At 39.6% G+C, this 19878-nt stretch overlaps 1 protein-coding gene across 3 annotated transcripts in view; it reads right to left on the bottom strand.

The window, feature by feature from the left end:
- The window catches only part of RCAN1 (regulator of calcineurin 1), a 40892-nt gene that overhangs the window by 5594 nt on the left and 15420 nt on the right, over positions 1–19878 (bottom strand). Inside the window, exons 1-3 of one of the 3 annotated variants that reach the window (XM_084521477.1) lie at positions 4516–4692; positions 2189–2362; positions 114–273 (exon numbers count right to left, since the gene is read on the bottom strand). In XM_084521477.1, coding sequence (XP_084377603.1) covers positions 114–273; positions 2189–2362; positions 4516–4602 — 421 coding nt within the window. In that variant the 5' untranslated portion in view covers positions 4603–4692. Of the gene's footprint in view, positions 1–113; positions 274–2188; positions 2363–3072; positions 3094–4515; positions 4693–19878 lie in introns of those variants that run through there. The other 2 variants (XM_084521478.1, XM_084521476.1) reach the window with 2 other exon arrangements.

Genomic DNA, 19878 nt, shown 5'->3' with positions numbered 1-19878 from the left:
TTCTGATACTATGAATTTAATTGGCGAACAGTAATTCATTTGAAAAATTATAGAAATTCAGTTGAAAAGGCGTATTACTTGAGCAAAACTTGGGTGTTACTAATCCTGTTTACCTGGTCCTAACTTGGAGATAGCATATAAAAGGTCATAGTTAATCACTGGAGTAGCATCTTCTACTTGCTTCCAACCAACAGGTGGAGAGGCAGGAGGTGAAATCAAAAACTGTTTGTCTGGATTTGGTGGTGCCAAATGCGAGCTTCCAATGTGCAAAGTCTGAAAAAAATAAGCATTAAAAAAATAAAGTTATTTCACTATTATTGATGAATTCATCATTAATGAGGAATTTTAACATCAGCTAGATGTTATGCTGTAGCAGGCACTCAAGGTGGCAGCATGTAACAGTATTATTGAAGAGAGCTATCTGAAAGACCCCGTATACAAAATACAGACGAGCCACCACATCCGTTAACTCTGATGAAACATGCAATGAGGTGTGTACGTCTACATTTTCTCGTTATGGAGTTCTACATAAATTTCACCAGAAAATATCTGTCCTTAAAATACTGAAGTAGGAAGAAGCTAGATATGGGTTTTAAGGTCTAATGACAAATGGTGTTGAAACTTATTACCACAAGTGAGAGTGATGAGAATTCTAGAAGGTATATAAATAAACTGGCTCCTTCAGGACTGTCCCTATTGACATCTGAAACAGACACAGAGATTAATTTTCCCGTTGAGTTTATGAAGGAATACACACCATAGCTACCAAAAAGCACCCAGATTACCAGAATCTGCGGCAGTTTAATATCTTTAGCAGGAGAAGCTAGCTAGCTAGAGAGCTCCACTGATGGCAAACTTCAAGTACAAACGTGTGCTAGAGTCCTGAGCACATACTGCTACGCTTCGGAGTCCCGCACATACCGTTTGAGCATTCTTTTCTTCTGTGTGCGTACTGCTGGCCAACACGCTTGGCTTTCCCCACCCCATAAATTCTATCTTTGACTATGTTGATCACTATCATCTACTCTTTCCCCAAAGGAATCTAAGCAATACAAAAGGAGACATGCAAAATATGCAAGAGCCTCCACATACGTGTAGCTTTGGACCAACCTATGATTCTCTAACCAAAATGAAAAAGTAAGTGTTCATTAGCATGACAGGAGACCGGTCCTCTTTAATATCTTCATCGATGATCTGGACGAGGGCATCGAGTGCACCCTCAGTAAGTTTGCAGATGACACCAAGTTAGGTGCGTGTGTCGATCTGCTTGAGGGTAGGAAGGCTCTGCAGGAGGATCTGGATAGGCTGCACCGATGGGCTGAGGTCAACTGCATGAAGTTCAACAAGGCCAAGTGCCGGGTCCTGCACCTGGGGCGCAATAACCCCAAGCAGAGCTACAGGCTGGGAGAGGAATGGTTGGAGAGCTGCCAGGCAGAGAAGGACCTGGGAGTGATGGTGGATAGTCGGCTGAATATGAGCCAGCAGTGTGCTCAGGTGGCCAAGAAGGCCAACGGCATCCTGGCTTGTATCAGGAACAGTGTGACCAGCAGGGCTAGGGAGGTGATCGTCCCCCTGTACTCAGCTCTGGTGAGGCCGCACCTCGAGTACTGTGTTCAGTTTTGGGCCCCTCGCTACAAGAAGGACATGGAGGTGCTTGAGCGGGTGCAGAGAAGGGCGACGAAGCTGGTGAGGGGCCTGGAGAACAAGTCCTACGAGGAGCGGCTGAGGGAGCTGGGCTTGTTCAGCCTGGAGAAAAGGAGGCTCAGGGGCGACCTTATTGCTCTCTACAGATACCTTAAAGGAGGCTGTAGGGAGGTGGGGGTTGGTCTGTTCTCCCACGTGCCTGGTGACAGGACGAGGGGGAATGGGCTTAAGTTGAGCCAGAGGAGTTTTAGGTTAGATGTTAGGAAGAACTTCTTCACTGAAAGGGTTGTGAGGCACTGGAACAGGCTGCCCAGGGAAGTGGTGGAGTCACCATCCCTGGAAGTCTTCAAAAGACGTTTAGATGTAGAGCTTAGGGATATGGTTTAGTGGGGACTGTTAGTGTTAGGTCAGAGGTTGGACTCGATGATCTTGAGGTCTCTTCCAACCTAGAAAATTCTGTGATTCTGTGATTCTGAGACCTGTGGAAGCTTACCACTAATAAGTTACACTTTAGTACCTTGCAAGAATAATCACAGACACCTACCTGAGCAAAATACAGTTTTATTTCCTTTCCAAGGAATTCTGTCTTGTGCAGCTGGACTCTAGCATCTGCCGCAGATAAAGGGTTACTGAAATTTATTCGTACTCTTTTGAAGCTCTTAAAATACTGAAAGGTGATATCTCTGTCATATGTTCTAAACAGCGATTCAAATTTGGCCTGAAAAGAAAGGACCAAATAAAGTCAACACAGCACTGTATATTTTCTCTAAAGAAATACAGAAATTACAGTTGTCAGGAGGGGGAGATCAACACTTGAGTACTGGCGTATTCATTATAGCTCAGGTATCTTTTTATTTATTTTAAAACTTTTCTAACCTATTACTTGTTTGTTCTTTTTTCCTCTATGGAAGCTTTTTACATCTTCATCAGCAAAATTATCAATAAGAAGCATCTGATTAGATGACATAGAAATATTAGTTAATGGTGTTGATAAGATACTGAAAAGAAACGCTTGTTTTACAAAATTAATAACCAAAGGCCTTAAAAAAAAGTCTGCCAAGCATGCCTTTGTCTAAGTGAGTAATTTTCAAGGAAACCAACAGAACAGTTTTAATAGAGAAAAATGAAAAAAGCTTATTTGCAAGTTAAAAGCAATTTTCTTCAGTGACTCAGCATGCATAATAAAGTTCATGAACATCGCCTTTTTTAATAGCTGCTACTTTCACTTAGGAAAATGCATGGTAAGAAAATATATTACTGAACACTACTTTAATAGTCTCTTCTGTTTCTGGAACTGAATTCTAAGAAGGCTCCCACTGGCTCTTCTAAAAAGCCCTAAGCACTAACCATATAGCTCCTGAAAGGCCTTTGACACACTTTCTGTTTTGACCGTGTGGTAAGTGTAGGAACTGGACCAAAGCCTCATACCTTCATAGATCTGCAGCTGAATTACTTTGCTGGCCTGACTGTGTGAAAAGATTTAAGCACATTTACCAACAGCTGGTAATCTCCATGATGCATTTAATGTTTGTGGTCCTGGGGCATCTACGCAAACCAGACAGATTTTTTTTTTATTATTATTATTTTTTATTTTTAAATAAAGTGTACTTGCACTCTTACTTGAGGACACCAGAGAAAAGGAAGAGAAAAAGCTGGAAGCTGTGAAGTCAGCATGCTCTTGCAAAGTGTTTCAGGCTCACATTAGGACACAGTAATCAGTTACAAGCCTTATTTCAGAGATGGAGACAGACCAAGCATGCTAGCATTTCAGATATCTTCATCAAAGTTTACTGGAAGCTGAATATGAAGTCAAAATATGGAGATATATAGAACTGCATGCATTTTTTTAATACTAATTTTGAATTAGTAGGGAAAGCAACAGAGATTATCTAAGGCAGCAGTGATTACTTCAAAATTTTATTTTCCTTTCTGAAGAGCTGTTTCACAAACTTGTCAGCTATATACGTAACCAGTATATTTCAAAGATATTTTCAAAGATATTTCAAAACCACTGCTGTCCTGCTTCTTGCTGAGCCACATCTAAGCTTCAAAATGAAATCTGAGACAAGAACAGAACCCTCTGCACAGAAGCCTGTATTTGTTAGCCTACTGTACTGGAAAGAAAGCTGGATGAAACCATGAAAACTAAGCCTGCATTTGTAAAAGTCTTAGTCATGTGTCATATGAAAAAAAAAAAAAAAAAAAGAAATCCATGCTGAATTGCATTTCAAAGTTCACATTCAACATTTAAACTCAGAGTGCCCGCAAGAGTTGTGCAATATCTGTAGTTTTTTTGTGTGCGCAAATTACATAGGTCATAAATATCATGGTAACAGTATGATAACAAACAAAATATTATTTTTGTACTTCAGGGATCTTAGCAATCAACAACTGCCTGTATCAGGACTGGATTACTTACACAATACTAATTCTAATCAGGGAAATACAAATCTGAGAGAACTTACGGTTCTAACATTGTTATTAACAACTATAGAGCCAACCAAAAAAAAACTACCAAAAAAGGTATATAAGTTACAAGAATCTTACTACCAAAATTATGATCTCAACATTGCTGAAAACATGCATGAAAGTGAAGAATACACTACAGAGACAAGAAATGTCTACGGTAAATTTCTGATCTTTTTCCAGAAACACACAGCTTAAGATCTAACAATTTCCACAGTGAGATTCATTCATATCAGGGCACACCGTTGCAGACTTCTAAGACCCAACACCTTCACATTAAACTGGCTTTTCCTTGTAAGTCAAGAAGCTACCGAGGTAAGCTGTATTCTAAACAGTTTTGTACAGCACCTCTAGACTTTTAACATCCCAGCAGTCCGTATAAATAAAGCAAAAGATAAAGCATACCCTTGTTTCTGCTTGATTGAAGACATCGCTATCTGCCACACAGGCAATCAGAGAACTAAAACTGTAGTTAAAATTTCTAAAATGCATTTTGTTCTTTGCTAAGGCGATACTTGCCGTCCAGCAGAAACCAATTACTTTTAAGGAAGCCGCTGGCTCTGCAGGCAGTGTTTATAAGGGAAACAAGTCCGGCCCCTCAGAGAAAAAAAAAAAAAAAAGAAAGAAAAAAGGAAAGGTTTCAGAGCATCCTGTATGTGACAGCGAATTCCTGAACAAAGTCCTGCATGCTTTGAGGCAGTCAGGAACAAAATGTAAGCTTCTACTGGAAAGAGGTGACGTCAGCACATTAGTCAGCTTCCCTATGCTAATTACCAGCGCTCGGGAGGATGGAAAAAGCAGCTGAGGTTTGCACAGCAGCTGCTTTATCAAGCCTCTTGCAGCATAGTTTCCACTGGTAGTAATTCCATTCAGCACTCAGACAACATGCTCTTCACTGGAATGGGACAACCCATCTTAAGATGGAAAATGTTACTGCTAAAGGACCAAAGTCTAGAGTAATAGGCTGTAATTAGCCAGGAGGAAAATTTCAAGACTTTGGAACGGAAAACAAATCCCTCAGGTCAATAGCTTTCAGTAATTTTTTGGAAAAAATACACAGGCTGAAATTTGGAGATTAAGAGGCATTGATCTATGAAAATACTTTTTCCCCATTACAGTGAGAATTCATTTTGAAGCTTTCTCCAATGCAACTAGATGGATTTAACTTCCATCCCCACTTCATTAAGAACCCAGCATGAGCCCCATAAGCAAACTTCTTTATTTATTTAAATAAACACAGCTTCATCAGAAATTGACTGGCAGGGTTTTAAGAGACAACCTGAACTATCAATGGCAGTGACGAGCTATGAAACCTACAGTTTTGAACGTGGACTGGTTCGTGGATTTGTATCCTAGTTTCAGAACATTTCCCAAGAAGTATCAAGAACAATTCACAAAAAAAAAATATCATTACCATTTTAAAGTAATTCATTACATTTAAGCTGAAGCTTAATGAATTTCCAGACTACTTGGAAACTTCCCACACAGCTTGAGATCAAAATTCATAATGAAGTCAAATTTCTAAGTGCATTTAGTTCATTTGACTATAAAACGAGGCTATCACAGAATCATCAATTTTTATGAAACTCTCACAAACAATAAACAGTCATTAATTGAAACCCTTACTTCATAAGTGTTTAATCCTGTGTAACTATTCACTTAAATAGCCTTCTTGATTTCCATAGGCTCTACTTGCTTGCTGGAAGTTAAGGATGCCGACTGTGCCACAGGCACAAATTCCCATTTAGTAGTCAAACTCTCTGCTGCTGCAAAGTTACCTTGGCATATAAATTGCTTTAGTGTGGAAGACCACTCAAGACCTACTTCCTAGTACCTCTGCTTGAAGGTACTTTAAAATAAGCTCCGCTCCAGTAAAAGAGCTGGTTGGAAGGACAACGCAACAACTGGTGTAGATGCTGTCAGTGTGATTAAACTCAATGCCTAGAAGGAAGTAGCAGATAACAAGGCTCCATCGCTCCAGGAGCACCTAGCGTACCAAGTGCCTGAAGGACAGAAAGGGTGGGAGAAGCAACCAGTGCCGCATCCCTTCTGGTGAGCGTTGGGCAGGAACTGCAGTATCAACCAAATACTTCTGAGGTTTCACTTGGCACATACACGGCAAGAACTGGTTTGAGTTCTCAGGATCACTGCCTGCACCCAGGAAGGCAGATACTCATAAAAAGCCATCATGCTGAGCAGCAAACCACCTGAGCTAACATGGAAAATCATGCAGGGTATGTCTTGGATCCTGCTCTTGCCCTAGAATTAGGTCATCAAGTGTCAGGTCATCAAGTGTCTGAAAGACTTCGGAAGTGGAAGCGCCAAGTATGACTCTGTGGGCCAGTGGTCTGGATGCTCACCTGGAAAGCATGGCCATGAATCATTTGGGCACAAATGGAAACTGAAAACTGGCTTCCCACATCCTATGTGAATGCTACAGCTACTGATAAGAAAGTAAAGGTCCCCCTATAACCTGATGCTGAGTCAGAGTCACCTGGTGCACTCTGAGGCTACCTGGGTGACTTGTGGGTGACAGGTGGAAAGGATGTTGCTCCTAAAGCCTCACAGGGCCGACACATGAGGCTGTTCTCCAGCTACCCAACAGAACGAAGCCTCTGGCAACCTCGCTGCACACCTTTATATAGCTGAGCATGTCAAAGCTTCCTATCAGCCCAGTGGTTGTAAAGGTCTGCTAAAGCCCTATTTTGGACTCAGCTTAAAGTAGGGCAGGTAGGTTCTAGGTACGTAAATCCCTTTGTAACTCAACTTACATTTAGGTCCAAATCCCACAAAGAATGAGAACACTTGATTGCTATTATCCTCAAGGGCACTTATATCTTACCGAGGGATAAGGTGCATGGAAAATGACTTCACAAGTCTTCCTACAGCCATTTTTCAGATCTAACTTTATTGTTTGAAACAGGACCATTACTGGTATTACTGTGCTGGCTCTAAAGACGCCAACCAGTTCCGAGAACATGCAACATCTCAGAAGACAAGTTTTTCACACTTTTCACTGAATTTAAAATAAACATTGGCTCTTCCACTGATACACAGTAGAATTTTACTTTATCAGTTTCAAGAGCAAAGAAAATAAGCCAGTTGTAGTCTGCCCCACTTATGCATTGTTATTATTACTTTTTGGTAAGGTGGTGTCACCAGTCACTCAAAGATACAACTCAGGTTAAAAAAAATTGATAATGACTACACACTGAAGCCCCGTTCACAATACAGAATAAACAGAACCAGTAACCTGAAAAAGAACACTTTGAAGTAAAACCTAATACCCTTAATGCTATGCTTTGTTAGAACAGTGCAGTCTACAATGTTTCAATTATTGGATTAAATAAATTACCTGGAATGCTTAAAAACAAAACAAAAGGGTTCCTTCATTTAAAGAAAAAAAAAAAAAAAAAAGCATATTCTCACTCTCAGTACCCATTTCATTTAATTAAACAACACAGCAGCACTAAGTTGAGACCCCTGAGATCTGTTGTAGAAGCCAAAGTTACAAAAGCGCTATTACAAAATTCTGCCAGTGTTGCAATGTTTCTTCTGTGGTGATCAAGCCCTGTAATGTTTGCTAGTCACAATGAACTACCTGGAACAAGAACACTGCATGACAATCAGCACCGTGGATTCATCATTCTGATACTATCAGAGTAGGCTTTTTTTTTTTCCTCCTCTCTCATCTTCAGAGAGTTTGCTGCTTCTCTCTTTCTTTGAGACTCCCTACTGACCACATGACACAGAAAAGAGACCAAGGGTAAGGAGATGACCTGCTTAAAGATCTATGCCTTCATCTGGGTAACAATGGCTGATACTTCATCAGTGCAATACGATGCTGCTGAACTCAGCTACGAGAAACTAAATGGGTAAGATTCAGGTGAGGTGACAACACAGTTGACCTTGTTTCTCACAGTTCACCTTTCTATTGAAGGGTACGGATTCTGGAGCTTCATTTTTAAGATTTGAGCTCTGCCTCTAAAAATTGCAGAGGAGTTGCTCACTAAATATTCCCTAACCTCAATAGCTCCTTACAGACGCTCCATTAGTAGCACGTCCCAGGCAGAAATTTAACAGACCCTTTTGAGGTTGCTTTTCTGGGGAGAGGGAAAGGAAGAATAAGGAGTCAAATGGACATTTGGAACAGTGCGAACACAAAATGATCAAGCGTCATTACTTACTCTATAATTTAATCTCTACTTGCAATAAGATAGGTAAGGCACAGCGGAGGAAATGAGACCGCAGAAGCAGAAAAAAGGCAATTCACAAAAAAATGATTATGTTGTCAATATCTATCTACATCAAAGCTAACAAACCAAAAAAGAAAATTAAGATGAAGCGAAGCATGTTGGTAATTCTGTAAGTTATTAAAACAACCACTGTAAGAGCTATAAATCAGAATGGAGTCCATTCTTCTCTCTCATCACTGGCATACTTCTACAATTACCCTTGGCGGGTGCTCCTTTTGGAGTCCCTGCACTCCCACTATATATGCTTGCTGATCTTCTGCTATCAAAGATACAGCTTCTATTTCTGCCTTCACATTAATTATCTTGCCTTTGCCCTTATTTAGGGCAGGGATAAACACCTTGAAGTTATCTAGAATGAATAATCATGCTTACTGGTTTCTTTTTCCTAGTGGTTGGGAAAGGAGAAGGGGGGCAGACAGTAAGCTACAAACAACTTCCAGACCTACCCATGCATGTCTACGTTTAGGAAGTTAAAATTCAGGTGTGTGTTAGTGCACACAGAGAGGACTGACCTACTAGCCTACACTGTTTTGCCAGTGCAGGAGCAGGACATCTAGATATCAGCATGTAACAGCTGTGCTGAAGGAAAGAACGTGAAAATTTAGTAAGTGATGCTTTCTGCAACTTAACACTAATCTAAGGTTGACTTGAAAATTCATTCAGGCAAAACCAAAAAGTTTAAGTCTCAAAATGAGACCCATTGAAAGAAGTAGTGAGCACACGTCCTTGACTGTGTGTTTTTCTCAACTACCTTTTAGGGTGCTCCACAAACTAACAGAGCAGTCAGGAAACAGTAACATTCTCTATTGTTAGAAAAACTTCAGTTCCTGCCCTTGGGATTCAAGAGGTAGGTTGTTTTGCTGTAGAGGCTTTTTGTGTTGTGCTTTTTTTTTGGTTGGCTTGCTTGGAAGCTTACTCGATGAGCAAGGGAAGTCGCAACGTCAACAGACTCACCCAAAAAGCCGAGTGAGGGCAGTGAGTTAGGTCACTTGACTTAAAATATCCGTACAGCAACACAGCCACATTTTACTAGTCAAAATGAAAAAGAATCCAACCTCTCCCCTCTGAACAAAAAAAGATCTCCCCCCACATGAAGACAAGGGAAAAAATGGACATTATTTTTGCAAGTCTGGTGAGATTTATTATTAAGTGAAAACAACTGGCAGATCAGTCACACTTGTTGCTTTTTCTCCTTAAAATCTTTACATTAGGCTGGGCACTGGGAGACAGACAACCTTCATGTCCAATGCAGAACAGTGAAATGGCTGCACACCTCCTTATGCAGTCAGGCAGTAACACAGCCCTCAACATAGCTGTACAATCTTCTTTCAAGCCAGGGGAATACCGATCAGAAACATAAATACAACGTATGAGAAAGGCAGGGAGCATATGGGAGAGTTATCATACAGCTGAAAAGGTTAATGGACAGTTTCTTCTTCTTTTGTGGAGCTGTGCACTCATTGTTCTGCTCATTCCTAAGATTATCAGGAAGATATTACAAGGAAGTATACACAGTGTGTTAGTACATTTAGCAGAGAAGTCCTCCGCAAGTAAAAAACAAGTCTTTGGTATCAGAGAATAAGCTGTACAAGAACATCTGCAAATGTATTTACAGTAAAGAAATCAGAGAGCAGAGCAATGCAAGTACGCAGACTGGTTTTCCAAATTATACAGAGCTACGTGCAGTGTGTTAAGTCAAGGTAACACCCACACAATGACAAAATGGAAAAAGGGGCATGAAGCATGGAGTTAAGACTGTCATCATCAACTCCTCTCATTAACTTTGTTTATAATGTGGAACGGCAGACACATGACCATTGACTATTTCATATGCGAACAAGTATTTTAGTCACAATTTCCAGCCACAAAAGTAGAGACAAAAATCCATGCAGCTTTAAAATGTAAGCATCTGATGCCATACAGGAGGGTACACAAGGGAAAAGCCTATTTGTCTGTACTACAAGTTATGCCAAGCACCATATAGGAACGTCTTTAAAAAAAAGATATTCAATGGCTATAAAACTGAATTGTTGGACAATATTTCCAGATATAAAAAGCAACTTTTCAGAAATTAAGCTTGAAAACTTGTCTAAGAGCACTAGTTCAATGCAATGATCAACAGCGTATTTGGTGTGTCAGTAGATACTTCTCGCAGATAGACAGGGCTAGGCTCACTTGACAATAAAAACCAAAGGCCACATGCATGGGGTGTGGTATCTGTTTTGGACTTAGCTGTTCCAATAAAATCTTTTCTTCTTCCAAACAGCAAAACATAGCAGAGGGACAAGTGACCATTTTTTAAAATGTTAAGAAGAGCTTACGTAAAAGCAAGCAGAAAAGCTATGAAGATTCGGCATCATTATGTGCTTAAAAAAAAAATAAAAAAAAAAAATCAAGACAAACAACTTTACATACCTAAAATTATAGAAGGACAAAAGCCAATCAAAATGAGTTTTCAGAGAACTCCACTATTTCTCCAAATTTATTCTGTATAAATTCACAAACTCACTCATTTTAAGTCCATACACTAGAAAGAACGTATTGTGAAACAAGAAGTCCTTTTGCAGCAATTGGGCAGGTGGGCTGAGAAGAAGGAAAAAGTTACTGTGAGGTCAATTATAAAGACTTCTTCCATCATCCCCTGCCTCCGCCTTCCTCCCCTCCCCATACCAAGAGAAAGTCTGGTTTCAAAAAACACCTTCATGAAGACAAGCTGCTGCTTAGAAGTGGATGAAAATGCCTAGGAAGGACTGTTCTGCAATACTACAGGCCAATCCATTCCATGTTTGGAGATAGGGTGATAAAAGAAAAAAAAATCGAAGTTAAAAGACAATTGAAAGACCACAATGATAATCTTTCTTTAACCAAGCCAAATGTGAATACAATCATTCCCATGGCCAGATGGGGATGGAGTGCAAACTGTACAAAAGCAAGGGGAAGAGATGGTGGTGGGGACAATGCTACAATCTAACTCATGGAAGTGATGCACATGCTTCACTAGAAAAAGCTAACTATGGAAAGGGAAGGAAATCCTTAAACTACTCTTCCCTTTCTCCTTAAACTTTTTGAAGGCTTCTATAAATATAGGTATCTATATTAATCCTTTCCTCAGAATGGAGATAAAGAAAAAAAAGAAAAGGAAAATTCTCCAGAGATCATCTACATCTGTTATCAACTGAAATAGAAGGGCTTTTAAAGCAATCTGTTTAAGTTCATTTTTGCATACTCTAGGAAAAGCATCTGTAAACAATTTACTGCAGAACTGTAGGAAGTTGCTTGTAAAAATAAGCCCACCCACCTGCCCCCCCATTCCCCAATTTATGAAGTAATATCTCTAAGTACCGCGTAACTATGAAATAAAGGAAGCACGAGGTGTTCTTCCTACCAGTAAAAATAGGAAAGCCATCATCAGTCTGTCCTTCTCAAGGTTATTTGAATACTAGTGTGGGAAAAAGAGATACAGTAATTAATGGATAGGTGCATTTGCAAGATGTCTCGTGCTCTCTTGAATTATTTCAGACATGCTATACAAGTCAGCTACGAAAACAAAAAAAAACAGGTTTTCAGTTCATTATTTCTCGTGAGGGGGCACCTTCTGAAGATGAGCTCTGTTTTGTAAAGATGGAATAGCTGTAAAGCTATTTATAAGCCAGATTCAGTTGAGGGAGAGGTCCAGGGGATAGGGCACATGCTTAGTGTTGGATTCATGCATTCTTTAAACATGTCAAACATACCCTGACAGTAACCACAGCTGGAGTGGTGCACTCTGATACTGCCTCTACACGTCACCCACGCAACAGAGTGAGCTGAGGGGCATTAGAGGGCATCTTGGTGCTGGGCTTGTACATTAGCCTTCAAACGAGTTAGCTTTTAGATACTAGAGACCAAATTTTGAGGAAATGAACCTTTAGTGCTAGCCTTGACATATGCAAATTTTGATAGTGATGCAAGTAAAACCAGCAACCAGGACAAGACGTGACGAGGAATAAAGTTCATGCATATAGATAATCAAGTTGTGACAGCTTATGAGAAAGAAAGGAGGTAGCCAAAGACGCAGGAACCAGGTTCTCCAAACGTCTCACGCTGAAGACGGGGGGAAATACTAGTAGTGGATCCAAGAGTAATACAGCTTTGTCCCACAACTCAGAATATTTTACTCAAACCCTATAAAACTGAAGCCAGTGTGGTCAAAGCTGTCCAACATCCAGGTGTCCTGGCAGCACGTGCCTACCATCCTGGAGCTGGAAGAGGCATAAATGAAAACTGCCAACAGAATACCAAACCTCAATTTCATTTATGATTTTAAAAGCCCAACTCTGTTTGGATAAGTAAACTCATAAATACATTAAAACATGATATATCTTATAAAAACAGGAACTTTGAAAAACTGAATCCTAAGATAATTGGGCAGCTATGATCCAGATTCAAATGTCAAAGGTGGTCTTTTAGTGTTTTTTTTGTTTGTTTGTTTGTTTCTTCAACAATACATTCATCAGAATAAAATCTTGATCTCAAGCAATATTTAAAAGAACAAAATGTTGATAAACATTTGTCTGGCTCTCTGGTTTTACGAAACACACTGACCACCACATCAGGATTACAAGGACAATAGCACTGCTGATGCAATATCCAACGATATCCATTGAAACTTTTCTAAACAGACCAAAGAACCCAAGATATTTTTATCTCACTTTGCACATTCTATATAATGAAGGAGGTAATCACAAAAGGTCAATACTGAGGAGAAAAAGCAGAAGGAATGAATCTGTCAGCTTATCTTTTCTCCCTACTCAACATCTAAATCAAGAGTTACCATTATAAAGCATGAATCACTGCATATTAAAGCTTCAGATAAACCAATTTAAGAAGCCTAACTACTTTTCTTTGAGCAACCAAGGCAGAATCTAGTTTTCAAATCTGTTCTGGCACAGCCAGATAGCTTTTTTAGTGGTTTCTGAACCAATGAACAAGGATCTCTATGACGGCTATTTCTCCTCAACTAGTTGGACAGAGTTCCAAAGTTCTTTAGTGCAAGAAAACTCTGAAGCCAGTTGTCATTTCTATTGATCATTTTGGAAGCTAATAGCATGCCACCAACCTCTGTTTTAGTAGGACTTACACCACTACCTTACTCCTCAATTTCAGAGTATGTTGCAAGATGACATATCTTACCACATATTAAGTGAAAATTTCACAAGTGACATCTGATGGTGGAAAACAAAACCCAGTCATTCTTATCTGATGACACAAACTGAACTGGGCCTTTCAAGCTGCAATGAAACTTCCATTATCACACTGGGGAGATCAAATCAGTTCACCATGGCTGGTTAAACAGTGCTTTAACTTCAGTTCCACCTGCATTTTCTTATTGAAAAGAAGTCGATAAGTTCTGCAGCCTGGCGATACTCCAAAACCAAGCACATACTCCAAGGCTAATGAAAGTACAAAAAGGCAGCTTGGGCCATGCTGCAAGCAGCATTCTGTTTGCTCTCCCACCCCCCCCACACAGCAAGGTGCTACCTCCATTCAACCTGTGAGCTGGGAAGAGGGATCATGAAGATGTTTCCTCAGTGCTATGCCTGTGGATTGTTGAGAATTTGGGTATAGCCTTACATCCAAAGATAATACACAGGTGTCATTATGTATACTCCCCCTCACAGATGGAGTACAGCTGATGCAAAATCTTCAAGAGCTATTATTATTCTTTGATGGCATTTGCTGAAGTAGCCTACTGGCTTGCCTACAGTCTGATTACCTTTAGAGTGCTTTTGTTTGAATTTAAAAGTTGCAGAGAGAAGTTCGGAACAATCAGTCTCTCCTCAGTATCTCCAAAATCTTAAACAGTTTTGTATACTGTTTAATCAATAATTCTTGAAAGAAACAACTCTTTCTTCTCCCTTTATTTAAAAATTTTACCTTTTAAAGATATGTGAATTGCAACCCAATCTGGCTTCAGTGAATGCCTGTCAACTAACTGCTTTTCTTGATTTTAATTCAATAACTTGTTACGTGGCAGAAGAAAATTCCACCAAAGGTTGCCCGCATCTATTTCTATTGTTTCAAAAGGAGAGTAAAGAAGAAATCCCACTCAAATGAGTTCTTAATAGAATTACAAGCATGCATTTGAAGTCTGAAACTACAGATTGTACCCTGAAGCTGTATGCCCTTCCAGCAGAAAGCCATTATACCTATGAATCTAAAGTTTTGACCACAGAAGTGAGCATCACCTATAGACGTCAGCAAGGTTTCTACAAGGCCAAGTGCTGAATTCAGCCATTTGTCTGTACACAGAAGCTATCCATTCCGCAGTTGCCCCACTGAAGAATAAAAAGTCATATAACCCACTAATGTGTTCTTTTTTTTTTTTTTTTTATTTAAACACAGATTCCAAAAGCATTGCCAAGAAGGAAAGTAGTGGTTTTAACTGGATAGACTCTTACAACATTTTTTAAGAGGAGCTTAAAATATGTGAATTGTCATGCTTACATTCTGTAGCCTACATATGTTCAAACAATATATAGAGCTGTGCTGTATCACAGAGGGGCTATTTACAGATCAAGTGTGTGACAGTTTTCCAGCCAGCCATCAGAAAAATAAATACCTACAGTGTGCTTATTCCTTCCTTGGAAAAATCCATGACTTACACTTCCATTTCCAATCATTAAACACTAAATTCCTGTTCACTGACGGGTAACATAAAAGCCGTAATTTGGAAATTCCACAACAGAGTACTTGAGTAACCAGCTACACTCACTTCGAAAACTTTAATATAGCAACTATATTCCAAAATTTAAAAGCTTTTTGCAACCTATTTGTACTCCTGCAAGGAATTTACTCAATCCATTGTAAATGGATTGCAATTTTGCCCTCATTCAACTGTTCTGAAAGAAAAACATTTTTCATACAATATATTCACTGGTAACTATTTTGCTATTCATATTAAAAACATAATTCTGCTTTGAAAAGTGACTTTGATGTGCTGAAAACTAACATTTAAAAATCTGCAAAACTGCAAGACTGAACAGAATAGTGGACTTATTAAAAAAAAAAAAAGTATCTTAGGATCTTATACACAGCAAGTACTCTGAGATAAACAACTTCTGTTTAATTTTGTTTCATTGAAAAAAGTATTTGTAATGAATAAGAAACAAAATCAGAAGTAAATAAGATCTGTGTTGCATTCTGTCAGTCCATATGGATGGCTTATACAAACAAGCTATTCCAATGCTTTAACTCCTGTGCAGCACCACTGAAGTGGTCATGAATAAACCAGCTGAGGAGAGAACAGATCCTTCAACAGAAAAATCTACAAGAACTCCCCTACTTTGTTTGAGAAGTGATATTTATGGAATGAAGGTGTTAATCTGAACTGAGCAACCAGGACATGCAGTTATCACCAGTTCACATAAGGCTGCCAAAAAGCCTGATCAGCACCAGAATGCCATCCCACTCATCTGCACCTCAAAGCCAACCAGCACCTGGGAGCTACAAACCATGTAGTCTGGAGTAGCTGGTGTCTCTTTGGGAAACAGAAGAGCAGGGCAAGGAATATTTATGGCTGCTGTACACCTAGGAGGTACCAGAAAGTTCACAAAGCTTGCTCTCACCTGGAAAGCAGGAAACAGCCATTAGCAAACAGCATCATAAAGGGTAGGAGTTTCTGAGGAGTACTCTACATTCACTAGGAGAACTGCTAAGGGCCTATAACCCTATATTCAGAGACCATTCAGGGATAATCTCCTCAGGAGATTACTCAGTCCTTTAAAGAATGATCTTTCAAGGTTTAAAAAAACGCACAATAAACAATGCCTTTTTTTTTTTTCCCCTCCAGAGTTCCTTCACGCAAGGACAAATCTACAGAAGAAACATGTCCTTTATACTGATAGGGAGAGTTTTCTCAAAGTCATCAGACAGCAGGTCAAATAAACGGACTCTCTTGAGCCTCCTAGTAAGTTTTAATCAAGTACGATACAGGGATGAAGGCTTAAAGGACAGCATTTGTGATAAAAAAAGATATGTGTGAATACCAGGGACGGGAGAGAGCTGGAAGACCAAGGAAGAAGCATGCAAAACTTAGTTGTTAGCTATTCAGCTTGGCACAAGCCAAGCAGGCAGCTCTTGTGAGCTTCCAGACAAGCTAGAACAAGTACCAGCGTATGCCATGGCACACAAAGACAGGAGGATTCAGAACTTTGTAGAAGGTGACAGCCAAGAACACACATGCAGAGTAAGACAGACATTTGTTCTGCAATCTGTGTAACGTGCTTAGTATACAGAGGAATTTGCAAGCATTAGGGCCTTCTTTAATCCATACACTATAAAAATTAAGTAAAACCACTAAGTTTATCTTCGGAAAAAATGTCTTGTTTTTTGTTGAGTTTCCAGAGCTCAAAACAAAAATGAGCTGAGACTGCATATAAAGACTGAGATGCACAGTGAGTAAGCGATGATCTGAGAAGTGCATTCAGCATAGCATGTGCCCTTTGGGTTTTACAAAAGAACAAAGGCCAGAAAGGACAGAAAGACTTAGGAGTGGCTATCTGGTCAAGCATACAAAAATTTAGTAGAAAGAAAAAGAATCCAAATAGATGGAGAAGTGCAGTGATAGCATCAATTTTTTTTTTCCTCTACACAAAGACAGGGTGGAATTTGTTTTCAGTGTTCAATGCAATGCTATCTTGCACTGCTAACAGGGCTCTGAAAATGGATTTAACTTTCTTATCATTAAATTTCTCCAGGTGTATTTACCTCAAGAGTTAACACAACAGCTTTAACTTACTAAACAACAAGACACCGAACATATTCCACTAGGCCAAACTGGAATAACCAAGAATATATCCAGGCACAAGATGCTGCTGACAAAACAAACAATTCCCATACAGCCCCCTGAAAGAACTAGGATGCAATCACCTTTGGCAGAACCAGCTCTTGTCAAGCTGGAGGAAGCAGCAAGGAGGGAGACTTGTCAGTCAGCCAACACTCACAGCTTCACACCTGTGCAAAGGTGTTGGTAACTCTAAGCAACTCCCTTCCCAACACCAGCAGCTCCCAACAGGCGGGTGGATCAGTAAGCACAGTCACAAAACCTGCTGCAGGATTTGCTCCAAGGAAGCCTGAAAGCTGTACTTCCTCACCACGTGCACTTTTTTTCTGGCATTTCTGATATACCCTTTTTGGTACTGTAATGCTGTAATCACTAGCACTGTTCTGATCACACTTGCCAGGGCAAAAACTGAAAACTCACATGCTTGATGCCTTTGCACAGGTGAAAGACTGTAGAAGTTGGCTGAAAGTTACAGTGATAACATTAAGACAAATATTCACCACCATCCAGCAGAGGAACTTTTGGCCAACAAAGTATGAGGGTGCTAATTTTAGCCGGTTCTTTGAACAGCACTAAGAACACTAATCAACTCGGAGGTGAGGGTACATTATCAGACTTGTTGAGTACTGATGTGGAAGAAAGATTTCATTTCCACGGTTGTTCCAACTGTATAGATTTTGGCTTTGCTTAGTTGTTATCCTCAAAGCCTAAGGAGAGAAGATAAGTAACAGTTTTGGGAGAGAGCAACAGTGGGCCCCCATCTTAAATTATGCCAATGGAGAAACACAGGTAAAGAAGAAAGTTTGTGGAAGAAAGTAGAGGAATTCTCTGAGCATTGTAAATATTTGAAGATTTCTCAGAAATATCCACACCTTCTGCCTGATACTAAGTTTAGTTCAAAATAATCGTTTTTAGAAATGCCATAAGAAAGTCAAAGAGCAGCAACTTTAAGTGCTTGCTATTCTAACTATAGCTTCTCAATTGTGCCCCATGATTTGTATAAAATCATGGAAAGTTGCACTATTTCCTGATAGCATAAGGCAAAGACTGGTCACTCAAATATTTATTTGACTAATTCATTCCACTGGGTTTTCCATAAGTGATTCATGGCTGTACTCTACTTTCCTGGAAAACATTTCACCAAGTCTGTACAGTATGTAAAGTAGTGTATTTTCATTGTCTAGTTTCTAACTGTGGATTTTGTGGATTTTCAATACTCCTTAAAAGCAAACAGCATTTTTTAATGAGTTCATCCTACCAAATACACTTTTGTTAACTCAAGCACTCCTATACCCAGGATGCCGGCTCTCACAGGAAACGTGTACGCACTTGTTTTTCTGACAAGTTACTCCAGGCTTACACACAGTTCTACTTATACATGTAACCAGACTTAGTACATCCTTTAATAGCACATTTTATCCTCTCTTGCCTGTCCTGATCCTGGCATCACTATTTTATGCCAATTCTGTTCCCAATTAAAGTTAATGCCGTAACATTGCCACTTTCCCAAATGAAAGGAGGATCAAGTCCTTATCTGTAAGCTCCTCTTAATAGGGATTTATCGCTATTTAGATGTCACCACCAAAATTACAGGGAGATGGGGGTGGAACACAAACTATCAATAAATAGGAATTTAACTGTTTAATACCACTGAAGGCAAGACTGAAGACAGGTTGACAGTTGATTTCAGGGCAACCTCAAAAGCCAGAGGCTGGTCAGTACCAGTGAAAATACAAACAGTGCCTGCAAAAAAAAAAAAAAAGAAAAAAAAAAGCCTCAAAGAAAAACAGAGCTGTCAGGAGACCTAATGCCATCTCCATTGACCCAGCAAGGGCTGCTGTGTTTAAATAGCAGGACACGTTATCCTCTATCACAGTACGTGTGGGAGGGAAAAAACAAGGAGTCGAGTACATACAAGTGAATCCCAAATCCATAGACACACACGAGAGATATTGAAGTTTCCCCAATATTTTTTCTTACTTCCATATAGAAGTGTGGTAATTACAAACACTGACCTCTCTCAAGATTAAGGAGAAAAGGATGTTGCACAAGAAGGTAAATTTGTGCAGCCCCTTAAGAGGAGTATCTCTGTGGAAACATTCCCTATAAAACCCTCTGAGACCTGCCTAGAGGAACTAGGAAGGGGGATAGCAGTAATTTGATTAAAATAATTTTAATGCACATCTAAATGCTTATTTTCTTCAAAAATGTTATAAGAAATTGTATATGTACTTCACTCAATTTTAATTAATCTCATTTACAGGAACTCCAGTCACATAGGCCCAAGGAAACTTTTTTGTTTTGTAAGGAAATTTAGAAAGAGCCTCCCTGAATACTCACATCTTCAATCACAAGTTTGTTCTTTTCTTGGAAGTCACAAGATTACAAATAATTTGTTTACATAGAGGGACTGTAAAATAATTACAAGTTCTCTGAAACTGCTTGCCAGACTGGTTCCTAAAATCCCTCCTGGTGTCAGTTCAACACATTACACACCAGTGGGGCTGACTTCAGTACCTGATCAAAGTTCTGGTTCCTCTGGTCAAGCCTGAGTCTGGAGGGTACTACTTAAACAAATGTGCCTTCAAAGTAGTTCCCAGGACCCTCACCTTCTCCCATGATCATTAAGGAATTTAAGGGACTGTAGCTCTGTTTAGTATGCAGATAAGCCCTGCGTATAGTGAAATG

The sequence above is a fragment of the Aythya ferina genome (genome assembly GCF_964211825.1).
Source record: "Aythya ferina genome assembly, chromosome: 1".
In the NCBI taxonomy this organism is placed as follows: domain Eukaryota; kingdom Metazoa; phylum Chordata; class Aves; order Anseriformes; family Anatidae; genus Aythya; species Aythya ferina.
Note: the sequence above shows the minus strand (reverse complement) of the source record. Positions and strands in the feature narration are given on the sequence as shown.